The 13,798-nt window shown below is 41.4% G+C and overlaps 2 protein-coding genes and 1 pseudogene across 2 annotated transcripts; all 3 read left to right on the top strand.

Moving 5' to 3' along the window:
- Window positions 1-59: 59 nt before the first annotated feature.
- LOC147320272 (olfactory receptor 8G17-like) lies at window positions 60-1,004 on the top strand. Its single transcript, XM_086307431.1, has one exon. It carries the CDS (start codon window positions 60-62, stop codon window positions 1,002-1,004), a length of 945 nt encoding a protein of 314 aa, XP_086163557.1.
- A 6,351-nt stretch (window positions 1,005-7,355) lies between these two features.
- Window positions 7,356-11,625, top strand: LOC147320271 (olfactory receptor 4F5-like; annotated as a pseudogene).
- Window positions 11,626-11,822: 197 nt separating this feature from the next.
- On the top strand, window positions 11,823-12,767 carry LOC147320270 (olfactory receptor 8G17-like). The gene has a single exon (XM_086307430.1). It carries the CDS (start codon window positions 11,823-11,825, stop codon window positions 12,765-12,767), a length of 945 nt encoding a protein of 314 aa, XP_086163556.1.
- The last annotated feature ends 1,031 nt before the right edge of the window (window positions 12,768-13,798 follow it).

The raw sequence follows: 13,798 nt of genomic DNA, 5'->3' as shown, positions 1-13,798 counted from the left end.
AGATCATATGGACTTACTATCTCATAAGATCTGTAAGTGTAAAATAACGTTCTTTCAGGATGATAGAGAACTACACCTACAACAGCTACATCCTCCAGTTAGAGGGCTTAAACACTTCAAAGGATTCTCTCTACCCCGCCTTTCTTTTCTTGTTTTTCTCCTACCTGTTTATAATGATTATAAATGTGGGCATTACTATTTTGATTGTCATGAACAAGAATCTTCACCAGCCCATGTATCTCCTTTATTGCAACTTGCCATTGAATGATATTCTTGCAACCTCTATCGTGGTGCCCCGTTTGCTTATAGACCTTATGAGACCTCCATCTGAGCGCCTCATTAGTTATTATCAATGTGTTGTTCAGGCCTACATTGTGCATTTGGTTGGAACCACAAGTCACACTGTTCTCATGATTATGGCCTATGACAGATATGTGGCCATTTGTAATCCTTTTCACTATGTTTCCATAATGACCAACAAAATGATGATCAAGCTGACAGTTTGTGCCTGGGGAGTGGCCTTTGTTTTGGTCGGGATTCTTCTAGGTCTGACCACACGACTGAGTCGATGCAGGACTTTGATCACAAACCCCTACTGTGACAATGCCTCATTGTTTAAACTTTCCTGTGAAAGTGTGGTCATTAACAACATCTATGGTATCACTTTCACTGTGGCTGTTTATGTGGGCTCTATAGGGGCAATAGTTCTTTCCTATACAAGCATTGCAGTGGTTTGTCTGACCAGTAAGAACAAGTCTTTGAACAGTAAAGCGTTGAAGACCTGCAGCACTCATCTGGTTGTTTATCTGATTATGACACTTAGTGGAATGACACGTGTTACTCTGCATCGCTTCCCTCAGTACACAGAGTACAGAAAAATCTTTGCTATTCTGTTTGGTATATTTCCAGGCAGTCTGAACCCCATTATTTATGGTGTGCAGTCCAAAGACCTACAAAAAGCCCTTTTGAAGTTTTGTGTATCCAAGAAGGTTTTGGCATCATAAACAGAATGTGTTTCTGTTTGTTTTTATAGAAATTCAACATCTAAAGGGAGATCATCTCTGACAGCTATTTTAATCATAATTAGATGGAAGTTAATGTTTTTACTGCTGTAAGAAACGAATGTATAAAACTTTAGTCAGCATTTCAAAATGTGTGTATGTTTGTGTAAAATAAAAGCTTAAGCCAATCTGTGGTTTTGTCTCATTCATGAAGTTTAATTTACATTAGATGACGTTAAAGACAAAAGCAAATGTTCGCTATCTGCTGGTAAGCCTTTGTTAAACACAGACACAAGGACTGTGCAGTTTTATTGGAGCTAAATACATAATTAGTATTTAAGAAGAACATAATGGTATGAAACCAGCAATAACACCCGGTTATACCGATGTAATGAATCAGAGTAATGGCCAAGAGAATACCTTTGCATGGAAGTAATTTTTAGTATTCTTACTTATACCGTAGCTTTCATTTAAAACCAAAAAAGACAATCTCTGGACTTAAATCTGATTGAGATGTTTATATGAACTTAAACAGGCCGTTTAAAATACAGCTGAATTAAAACAATACTCCAAATCCCTCACATTTATGACACATGCACACTAGCCAATTTTGTTCTTACTACTGTGCATATGTTGGCAAATCAGACTGGAACAGTGAATTTGGAACAGTTCACAAAATCAGCACATATCACCATTTTGGTTCAGTATTGTATATGTAAGAAACTGATCCTAAACTGAAAGAATAATAATAAGTGTGTGAATGCGAGAGTGAATGAATAGTGGAAATTAGTCGAATTGTAAAGCGCTTTGGGTGCCCTGAAAAGTGCTATATAAAACCAATCCATTATAATAAGGCAATTTGGCATTAGGCATGTCATTGTGATAATCTTAAGTGAGATTCTTGTACAGTAAAATTTGAGTTGTTGATTTCCAAATGCATTTCATTTGTGAGGTAAAAAAAAACCCCATTAAGATTGTTTTCTTTAAATTCATAAAGTTACTGCATAAAGTACATCAATAGTTACTCATTCTCTCATGTTAACTAAAAGGAAAATGTTTTTAAAGAGTATGACTTTTATGCTAAAATACAATGACCCTGCCATCTGTCAGACCTTTCGTGCATGTTCAGAACACAAAGGGTATAAAGTTCAGTCTTTTTTTTTTTGACTCTTGGTCTGCTTCACCTTCTTCACTTTGGGGCCTAGTTGTCTGTGACAAAAAGAAATTACAAACAGAGATTAACAATAACCCAGTTATTTATAATACAATAAGGTTTTGGAGGGAAATGCACAAAAGGTTGGGCAGAGATTTTTTTGACTCCTTTATTGAGAAACAAAGACTTTGTTCTAGGAATGTCTCGCAGTCTGTTTGATATGTGGCATAACAACAGGCTAAGGGCGATTTGTATTTAAACAACACACTGATGAACTTTCAGCAACTGGATTCAAATTTTAATATTCCTAGAGAAAAATTTTTTGGGCTTCCTCCATGTTTGTCATTTTGTTGATTCTGAAATTTCACAATCTGCAGAAACAGCTATATATGAAGATTTGGAGACTTTTCTTATTAAACAAAAAGACAGAACTCATTTTATTTCTGCCTTTTTGTCACGGCTCGGGGCAGCAGCCATGTGAAGAGTGGAAGGAGGACTCAAACGCAGCACTATTTCAGACGTGAAGGGTGATTTATTGACAATACTGAACATAAAGTGGAGATGGGCTCCTCGGGCCCCCCAGCCGACGTGGCAGCCGGTGTGGCATGAGGCCAGACGGGCTCCTCGGGCCCCCCAGCTAGCGAAGCAGGAGGCTGGACGGACTCCTCGGGCCCCCCAGCAGGCGAAACAGGAGGCTGGACGGGCTCCTCGGGCCCCCCAGCAGGCGAAACAGGAGGCTGGACGGGCTCCTCGGGCCCCCCAGCAGGCGAAACAGGAGGCTGGACGGGCTCCTCGGGCCCCCCATTAGGCGAAGCAGGAGGCTGGACGGGCTCCTCGGGCCCCCCAGCAAAAACAGCCGCAGAACCAGTGGGCACCGGGGCCCCCGGCACACACAAAACAAAACTAGGAGGCACGTGGGCCTCTGGCACACATGAAACAAAACTAGGAGGCACGTGGGCCTCTGGCACACATGAAACAAAACTAGGAGGCACGTGGGCCTTTGGCACACATGAAACAAAACTAGGAGGCACGCGGGCCTCCGGCACGCATGAAAAAGAACCAGTAGGCACGTGGGCCTCTGGCACGCATGAAAAAAAACCAGTAGGCACGTGGGCCTCTGGCACACACGAAACAAAACCAGTAGGCACGTGGGCCTCTGGCACACATACAGAGGGCTGCAGCTGCGCAGAGCACTGACCCTGCTCAGGCAGTGACAGCCCGGTGCAGTTCACAGCTGGCATCTTGGCCTCCAGGGGTCCAGAGTAAGCTGAGGGCAGTAACCCAGCCTCTGGGGAAGCCCCGGAGTGAGCAATAGTCTCTATTGTTGCCAGCTTTTGAGGAACAGGTCCGTTGTAAAACAGTTCATCTCCCTGCTTAGAAACAGCGGTGGAAAAACAGTGTGAATATTGTGACTCAGCCATTAACTGAACTACGGGTTGTGGTGATGCACTTAAACCCCCGCGGAGCCATCATTTTACCCCCGCGGAGCCATCATTTTGCGTTTCTACCTTTAAAAGCCGGAGAGCAGTCAAATGCTGGAGGAAGCTAAATTGGCTAGTCATTCATATGTATATTAGGCTGTTACCTAGGAATTCTGGAGGGAGGGGAGTGGGGGGGGGGGGGTGTGATTGAGGGGGTGGGGGAGCTGCTAAAAGCTGTGAACTTCCCTTTTGTGTTTCATCTTGATGCATTCTCAATCATCCAGGGAAATAAATCTCCAAAAGTCACCAACTTGGAGTGTTTCAGTTTGCCATCTTAGGGAGAAATCAACACACATGGGTGTATGTCCTTTGTTGCTGAGATTTATTGATAAAAACAGTACAAAAAACCAACCATTTGTACACATATTTACAAATAATAATAAAAAGCGAGTGAGTACATTACAACATTTTCAGCAATCACTCACAATCCTGGCACTGCCATGGTATCTGTAGTCTGCATTTACCACATGTGTATCTGTAGCAGTGAACACATCGCACAGTGGCCTGATTTTTCTTGCATTTGTGTTTGACCTGACACGTGGCTCTTTTTCTAGGGCTAGGTGTGGAGGGTTGTGCCCGAAGCAACTGTTCTTTTCTTGCCTTCTTCGCAGCTACATGAGAGCGAGCCAACTCTGTTGCAAGCGCCACCAGGAAGTCCACCCGTCTTTCCTTCGTCCCGGTGCATGCTTGATACAGCACATGTGCATTCAGTGCTGCCATGTCAATCATGTTATAAAACACGGCGACTGGCCAGCGCCGTGTTCCTTTGCGGACAGTGTACTCCCGAACCATCTGGTCCATCACATCCACGCCACACTTTGTTTTGTTGTAAAGGGTGACAGTGTTTGGCTTCCTTTTGGTAGTGTTATCAGTCTGAACCACGCTGTGCATGCTGCTAAGAATATAGACTGTCTTCTTCCGTTTGGCCGCATACGCCGTCAGCGTGGCAGCAGAGGTTGAAAACACCTAAGAAATAAGATAAATTGTTATTTCCATAGCCCTTTTACACACAATGAAACACATAAACATAGAACCACAAAAGACCTGCAACATACCTGAGTGGTGAACTCATTGCGATCTGTCTGTCTAGTGGATTGAGGAATTTCCCTGCGAATCCTGTTGACTGTGCCGAGGATGGTGGTTTTCCGTCTAAGAAGTTTTTGCGCAAGTGAAAGCGATGTGAAAAAATTGTCCGTGGTAACATTTCTGCCCTTGTCTAGGAATGGTTCCATCAGCCTCATTACTACATTTTCAGAAAGTCTCTCCCCAGTGGGACGATTGGGGTCCTTGCCAAGATATGGGAAGACATTGCAAATGTACTTGGATTTTAGGTCGCAAGCCACCCAAAACTTGATCCCAAACTTGTCAGGTTTACTTGCAATATACTGCAGGAAACAGCACCGAGTCTTTGATGGGAAAAGCTGTTCATCAACGGTGATATGTAGACCAGGGTTGTAGCACGTGATGCAGTTGGTGACAAATGATCCCCACAGACTGGAAATTGCAGCGAACTTGTCAGTCTTTGCTCGATCACAGCGGGTGGACTTGTCATCAAAGCGTAGGTGTTGCATGATGTCTTGGAAGCGGTTTCGTGCCATAGTTCCAATTATCTGTGGGTTTCCCAGGTTTGCTGACCAGCAGTCATTTACAGATGGAACCCTGTAAACCCCCCGCAAGATGACAATTGCGATAAATGCCATTAGTTCAAGGAGGTCCATGAACCAATGAACATGCTCCGTTTGCTGTGCATGTTGAATAGTCCATTCTTGAATGCTACGAAGCATGTCAAGAGTGATGAAACACAGGAAGCTCTGAAGGCGACTCGAGATACTTCTCCTGGCCTTAGCCGTTGGCTCTCCATCTGCAGCGTACGCTTCTATTGGGGTGAAAGGGAGACGGGTCCCCACATGTTCTTCACGCCACACTGTGCCATCTTTCGCTGTCTCAGTCCCCAAACAAGCTCTCTTTTTCGGTGGAGAAGCAGTCTCCTCATCTGCAGTGTGAACAAATTCAAATTGTGAGCAATGGGAAGGTCAAACAAAATCACAAATGCATGCATAGATACTAATTATAATTCCAGTATCTCTTCCTCTGTATCAGAATAATGTCTGAAATATCTTACTTACTAACTACATCCACTTACTTGTTTGAAATGAAAAAGGAAATAACATGAAATGAAACTAACCGGAAGACTGATCAGACAGCTCTGAGTCCGAATCCGGCTGAACTTCTAGGTCTTCTCCATCCGAGTCACAAGGGTCGACTTCCCTCAGGATCATTTCCAAGGCCTGCTGAGTGGTGAGTCTTCTCTGCATTTTCTTTCCTTGGAGAGGAGGTCCGTACACCACAGAATTCTTCAGGGCAATGAAGGATTAGGCTAAGTGCAGTGAGATTGTATCATATATATACCCATATATCAGACCACTGGTACAATAAAAGCATAATCGCTTGCAGTGTCGCTAAGCGGGGTGTGACGGGTTGCCACAATGGACGGGTCTGATTGATGCCACAATGGACGACTGATCAATGGTCCATTGTGGCATCAATCAGACCACTGGTATAATAAAAGCATAATCACAACTGATAAGTTCGCTGCAATTTCCAGTGTGTGGGGATCATTTGTCACCAACTATGGTGGACTTGCATTTGTGTTTGACCTGACAGTCAAACACAAATGCAAGAAAAATCAGGCCACTGTGCGATGTGTTCACTGCTACAGATACACATGTGGTAAATGCAGACTACACATACCATGGCAGTGCCAGGATTGTGAGTGATTGCTGAAAATGTTGTAATGTACTCACTCGCTTTTTATTATTATTTGTAAATATGTGTACAAATGGTTGGTTTTTTGTACTGTTTTTATCAATAAATCTCAGCAACAAAGGGCATACACCCATGTGTGTTGATTTCTCCCTAAGATGGCAAACTGAAACACTCCAAGTTGGTGACTTTTGGAGATTTATTTCCCTGGATGATTGAGAATGCATCAAGATGAAACACAAAAGGGAAGTTCACAGCTTTTAGCAACTCCCCCACCCCCTCAATCACTCACCCCCACTCCCCTCCCTCCAGAATTCCCAGGTAAACAATCAGAAGAGTCTGTTCAGTGACAGGTTGCTTCTCCCCAAGACAAGAACTAACAGACTTAAAAACTCCTTTGTCCCACACGCCATCAAACTGTTTAACTCCTCTCTGGAGGGGAGAGGGAGGGGAAACAGGAGAACAAAGGAGGGGGGAACAACTAAGCTGTAGTGCCTCTTCACCTCACTGTACAATACCTTGTGCAATACTTTTTGTAAATAGTCAACAGTGCAATAGACTCAATACTTGAAATGTGCAATTCACTTGTATTTTTATTTTTTATTCCTATTTATTCTATTTATCCCCTTTGTATATTTTATTTATATTTGTCTCTGTATTTATATATGTATGTGTGTGTGTGTGTGTGTGTGTGTGTGTGTGTGTGTGTGTATATATATATATAACAATTCTGTAACTGTAACTTCGGTCGTTGCTGTGCTTTTTGGAAGTCGAATTTCCCAGAGGAACCCACCCGAGGGATTAATAAAGTTCTATCTTATCTTATCTTATCTTATCTTAATATACATATGAATGACTAGCCAATTTAGCTTCCACTTCCACCATTTGACTGCTCTCCGGGTTTTATAGGTAGAAAGGTAGAAGCCTGGGGATGCTAGTGAACTACGGGTTGCGGTGATGCAAGCGGTGGTGGTGGCTGAGTGGCTAACTGGAGCGGCGGCAGAACAGGTAATTGTGTCCTTGGGGAGGCTAGCGGTTGAGCTACAGACTGGGAGGCTTGTGGCTGGACACAGAACTGAGCCGGAGAATGGCGATAAAGTCCTGGCTCAGAAGGGGCGGCAGAGAAACAGTCTCTCGGTTTCACAGAGGGTTTGTACACGCCCACTTGCGAAGGATCTGTTACCACGAAGGTAGGTAAGCGACCCGTACAGTCTCCCATCCCGCTCTGAATAGCCCCAGAAAACAAAGTCCCGGAATCTGGGGAAGCCAATGCATCCCGCTCACTCACCGCCTCGGGGTGCTCGAAAGTAAATGCAGACGGGGGGTGAAGTCCAAGGTCCAAAAGGAGAAACTCCCGCTCCCACGAACAGAGCGAGTCCAGAAGCCATGGGAGACCGGTCACCAGACGCTGTAGCCGCCTCTCTTTAGCGCTGGGACGTGCCACCCAGGCTTTCCAGCCACAGGTCGATCAGCTCCTGTGTGGCATCGATGAGCGTCTCCCGTAGCTCCCTGGACGGATTAAGCGCTGCTGGGTCCATCTTGTGGTCGCGTCGTACTGTCACGGCTCGGGGCAGCAGCCGTGTGAAGAGTGGAAGGAGGACTCAAACGCAGCACTATTTCAGACGTGAAGGGTGATTTATTGACAATACTGAACATAAAGTGGAGATGGCAAACAGAACTAAGGACGAACTAAACTGGGAGAAACTACACAAAGGAGTGGCAAACCTGAACATGAAGGGAGAACAGCAGGGAGAGCACGCAGGGAAATTCACCAGGTATGAACACAGACGACGCGACGAGGAACAGAGGCAAACACACACTATAAGTACACAGAGAGACACTGGGAAATCACACACAGGTGGGAGACACAGCTGGACCTGATTAACCTGACGAGACAGGGGAACACTAACACCAGGGACCAATAGAGGGAGCACAAACCCAAAACCCAGTATCTAAAATCCCAAAACACAAACCATCCCAAAACAGCCCAAGAATAATAAAGAGAATAATAACAATAAGGAACACAAACACAAAGTCACTGAGTCATGGCCGCAGGACCATGACACTTTTATTCTTTACTATATACTCATAGTAGCAGCACATTGAGTGCTATTCATAAATGGGAGAGAGATCTTAATAATCAATATGTGGAGGAGGAGTGGAAACATAGCTAGATCTACTTTTACTTGCAACTGTTTGCAAGATACCCAATAAAAAAATTCGACACCGCCTAACTCCTAATGCCTGCATAAGATTACACCTGATGTGTCTGTATCAAATGTCAAAAAGAAACTTGTACCTTTTTCCATTACTTTTGGCAATGCAAACTAATTAAAAGATTTTGGAGTTCTATATCTCAAGATCTGAGTAATATCTTTAAGATTTGGATCCAAAAGGACCCTGGATATTTTATTCTTGGTTTACCTTCAAAATAATTAACATTAACTTACTCACAGCGTAAATTATGTGATAAAATATTGCTGTTAGCTCGGAAATGTTTTCTTATTCTTAACTGGGTTAACCTCCTAAGACCTGAACTCTTCCACGGCATGCATTTTTAATTTCTCTTTGATATTTGGGCTGATTGGAACCCAATGAATGTAAAAACAAAGAATTACTGTTTTTTTTTTTACCCGATTTTAGTTTCTAAGAAAAATGAGAGCCACATATGAAGAAATTTGTTTTAAATTTTGATAAAACAGAGGCAGTGTAATGTTATCGTAAGTGGATATCAGTCCCTTGTGGAGCTAAATTTAGTATTTTGGTCTAGACCAGTGTTGGTCAAGTTACTTGAAAAAAGTAATCAGTAACGAATTACTGATTACTTCCCCAAAAAAGTAATCCCGTTACCTTACTGATTACTTATTTTCAAAAGTAATTAATTAGTTAGTTACTTAGTTACTTTTTAAAAACACGATTTACAACCTGAAGAGGTGATAAAGTGATAGATCTTTCAGCCCAATTCTACTTTTTCTGCATAATCCATCATACAAAATGTAATCAAATGGAAAAGTCTCTTTTTAAAACTTGTTTTATTAGTTTTAATCTTTTAACTTTATGCATCAAGCAAAAATTTAATTATATGCATCATTCTCTGACTTGAATAAATTAGTTTAAGATTTAAACCTATTTTCTGCACATTCCAGCACATAAAATAAAATTTGTTTTGTGTTTACACTCAGTCTTTCAAATAGATGCAAGTAAAACACAGCAGAAAATAAATAAAGTCAAAGACTAAGCGGTCCTTTTGCTCTATTTTCACCTGTAAAGCAGGACTGCAGTAGGCGGAGGTTTACCTTGGTGCAGGTGTGCCGCGGTCAGTTGCGCATTACGTCGTTGCGCACTCGGTGCTTGCTTGGAAGTTTAGGGGTTTTTTCGCTGTAAAAAGTTTTCTTCCCACGCACGATGGACGCTAATGTTTTTGTCACTTTTTATGGAATTAAACTCAAAGTAAGGTCAGTACTTCCACGCTTTAAACGCTGCACGCACATACACAATCGATATGTGATCCATTGTTGATCTGCACACAGGTGTTGTCAGAACGGCGCACTCGCTTACGCCACTGTCGTGAGACATTTTCGCAAAAAAAATCACGGTTTTAGTAACGCAGTAACGCAGCGTTCCTAGGGGAAAGTAACAGTAATCTAATTACCGTTTTTGCAATAGTAATCCCTTACTTTACTCGTTACTTGAAAAAAGTAATCAGATTACAGTAACGCGTTACCAGTAAAGCGTTACTAGTAAAGCGTTACTGCCCATCTCTGGTCTAGACAACCCAAAATGTGATTTTAGATAGTGACTGGATTGCTTTTGAAATGCCTTTGAAATTGTCTTGTTCTTTCAGGTCCATGCAAAATACAAACAACATCTTCACAATACAGCTGGAGGGTTTAAATGTCCCACAGGAAGCCACATATGCTATGTTTCTTTTTCTTTTTTCTCCTACTTGTTTCTAATTGTTGCAAATGTGGGCATTGCTGTTTTGGTTTTTGTTGACAAGAGTCTTCACCAGCCCATGTATATCCTTTTTTGTAATCTGTCCATTAATGATTTATTTGGAAACTCTATCATGATCCCTCGTTTGCTTGTAGACATGTTGAGGCCTCCGTCTGAGCGCCTCATCAGTTATTATGAATGTGTGGTCCAAGCTTTCACCACACATATGTTTAGTACCACAGCTCACACAGTGCTTATGATAATGGCCTATGACAGATATGTAGCCATCTGTAATCCTCTGTGTTATGCTGCAGTAATGACAAATAAGATGTTGATGAAGCTGACAGTTTCTGCCTGGGGGGTGGCCTTTGTTTTGGTTGGGATTCTGCTCGGTCTGACCTTGAGACCGGGCCGATGCAGAACTCTGATCAAAAGCCCCTATTGTGACAATGATAAGATAACTCTTTATTGTCATTGCACAGTCATACATAGTACAGTAGTACAATGAAATTGGAAAACTGTCCTACGTCGGCACTACATATAACACAACACGACACGATATGACACATCACAACGCAACAAACAACACAACACAGTATATTAACTTAGTATAAAAAAGAAGAATCAGTGCATGTGTATCGCACACTGTTATTATTGCACATTAATTATTATTGCACCTTGTTATAAATATAAATATAATTATTGTTATTGTTTTAAACATTGTTTCCTGCCCCCCCCCCCCCCCCCTAAAAAAGTCCAGGGAGGTATCCAGTCAGGTCAGCTATTTACATTGGTCTGGAAGTCCAGCAGTTCATCTAAACAAAAGGCACTTAGCCTAAAACAGATATAGATACGTTTATCCTACCATAAAACAATAAGACAAGGTACGACCTCTCCAATGCAAACTTTGTGTGCATTCCAGAGTGCTCTGGAATGCACACAAAGTTTGCAGACTATTAAGGATCAAACCTCTACCAATCTACAACTAATTATAAAAGTCTAAGCATATATAAGTAGATATTTCTAAGCATAAATGACAATAAACAATACAAAACCTAACACTGCACTGTTTAACCTGTCCTTTGAGGATGTGTTCATTAACAATGTCTATGGCCTCACTTTCACTGTGCTTTTGTTCACAGGTTCTATTGGTAGCATGGTTCTTACCTATACTAAGATTACTGTGGTGTGTCTAACCACTAAGAACAAGTCCCTGATCTTATTATCATTGCAATTACATCATTCAAAATCTGAGGCAATGTGGACACCCTCTGGGAGTCTGTGCCTATAAGACAGCGGAGAACAGTGGCAAACAAGCTGTGCGTTGATGTATTAGTCTACCAACAGCTTTACATCAGCTTTTCTATAACTCAGCCTCATTGTTTTCACTACTATAAAGTTCCTCCTGTAACTTTTATTGTTTCTGATAAGATCATATGGACTTACTATCTCATAAGATCTGTAAGTGTAAAATAACGTTCTTTCAGGATGATAGAGAACTACACCTACAACAGCTACATCCTCCAGTTAGAGGGCTTAAACACTTCAAAGGATTCTCTCTACCCCGCCTTTCTTTTCTTGTTTTTCTCCTACCTGTTTATAATGATTATAAATGTGGGCATTACTATTTTGATTGTCATGAACAAGAATCTTCACCAGCCCATGTATCTCCTTTTTTGCAACTTGCCATTGAATGATATTCTTGTAAACTCTAACGTGGTGCCCCGTTTGCTTATAGACCTTATGAGACCTCCATCTGAGCGCCTCATTAGTTATAATCAGTGTGTTGTTCAGGCCTACATTGCGCACTTGGTTGGAACCACAAGTCACACTGTTCTCATGATTATGGCCTATGACAGATATGTGGCCATTTGTAATCCTTTTCACTATGTTTCCATAATGACCAACAAAATGATGATCAAGCTGACAGTTTGTGCCTGGGGAGTGGCCTTTGTTTTGGTCGGGATTCTTCTAGGTCTGACCACACGACTGAGTCGATGCAGGACTTTGATCACAAACCCCTACTGTGACAATGCCTCATTGTTTAAACTTTCCTGTGAAAGTGTAGTCATTAACAACATCTATGGTATCACTTTCACTGTGGCTCTTTATGTGGGCTCTATAGGGGCAATAGTTCTTTCCTATACAAGCATTGCAGTGGTTTGTCTGACCAGTAAGAACAAGTCTTTGAACAGTAAAGCGTTGAAGACCTGCAGCACTCATCTGGTTGTTTATCTGATTATGACACTTAGTGGAATGGCACTTATTACTCTGCATCGCTTCCCTCAGTACACAGAGTACAGAAAAATCTCTGCTATTCTGTTTGGTATATTTCCAGGCAGTCTGAACCCCATTATTTATGGTGTGCAGTCCAAAGACCTACAAAAAGCCCTTTTGAAGTTTTGTGTATCCAAGAAGGTTTTGGCATCATAAACAGAATGTGTTTCTGTTTGTTTTTATAGAAATTCAACATCTAAAGGGAGATCATCTCTGACAGCTATTTTAATCATAATTAGACGGAAGTTAATGTTTTTGCTGCTGTAAGAAACTAATGTATAAAACTTTAGTCAGCATTTCAAAATGTGTGTATGTTTGTGTAAAATAAAAGCTTAAGCCAATCTGTGGTTTTGTCTCATTCATGAAGTTTAATTTACATTAGATGACGTTAAAGACAAAAGCAAATGTTCGCTATCTGCTGGTAAGCCTTTGTTAAACACAGACACAAGGACTGTGCAGTTTTATTGGAGCTAAATACATAATTAGTATTTAAGAAAGAACATAATGGTATGAAACCAGCAATAACACCCGGTTATACCGATGTAATGAATTTTAAAGGCCAAGAGAATACCTTTGCATGGAAGTAATTTTTAGTATTCTTACTTATACCGTAGCTTTCATTCAAAACCAAAAAAGACAATCTCGGGACTTAAATCTGATTGAGATGTTTATATGAACTTAAACAGGCCGTTTAAAATACAGCTGAATTAAAACAATACTGCAAAGGAGAGAGAGAGCTTTAATTAATCCAGTGACAAAAGACTCATTGGGAATAATTCACTAATATCAGCATGAAAAGCTTCTTACCCCATGAAAAAAATGTGTTTATTTTCTTGCAAAAATTAGCTTGTATGAAAAATCCCTCACATTTATGACACATGCACACTAGCCAATTTTGTTCTTACTACTGTGCATATGTTGGCAAATCAGACTGGAACAGTGAATTAGGAACAGTTCACAAAATCAGCACATATCACCATTTTGGTTCAGTATTGTATATGTAAGAAACTGAACCTAAACTGAAAGAATAATAATAAGTGTGTGAATGCGAGAGTGAATGAATAGTGGAAATTTGTGGAATTGTAAAGCGCTTTGGGTGCCTTGAAAAGTGCTATATAAATCCAATCCATTATAATAAGGCAATTTGGCATTAGGCACGTCATTGTGATAATCTTAAGTGAGATTCT

Source organism: Aulonocara sp. 'chitande type north' Nkhata Bay, linkage group LG10 (assembly GCF_057382095.1).
Source record: "Aulonocara sp. 'chitande type north' Nkhata Bay isolate Kocher_YH1m ecotype deep benthic linkage group LG10, A_spYH_male_GT1.1, whole genome shotgun sequence".
Lineage (NCBI taxonomy): Eukaryota > Metazoa > Chordata > Actinopteri > Cichliformes > Cichlidae > Aulonocara > Aulonocara sp. 'chitande type north' Nkhata Bay.
Note: the sequence above shows the minus strand (reverse complement) of the source record. Positions and strands in the feature narration are given on the sequence as shown.

Coding starts and splice junctions, on each gene's coding strand:
- LOC147320272 (XM_086307431.1), top strand. CDS start 60: ATGATAGAGAACTACACCTACAACAGCTACATCCTCCAGTTAGAGGGC.
- LOC147320270 (XM_086307430.1), top strand. CDS start 11,823: ATGATAGAGAACTACACCTACAACAGCTACATCCTCCAGTTAGAGGGC.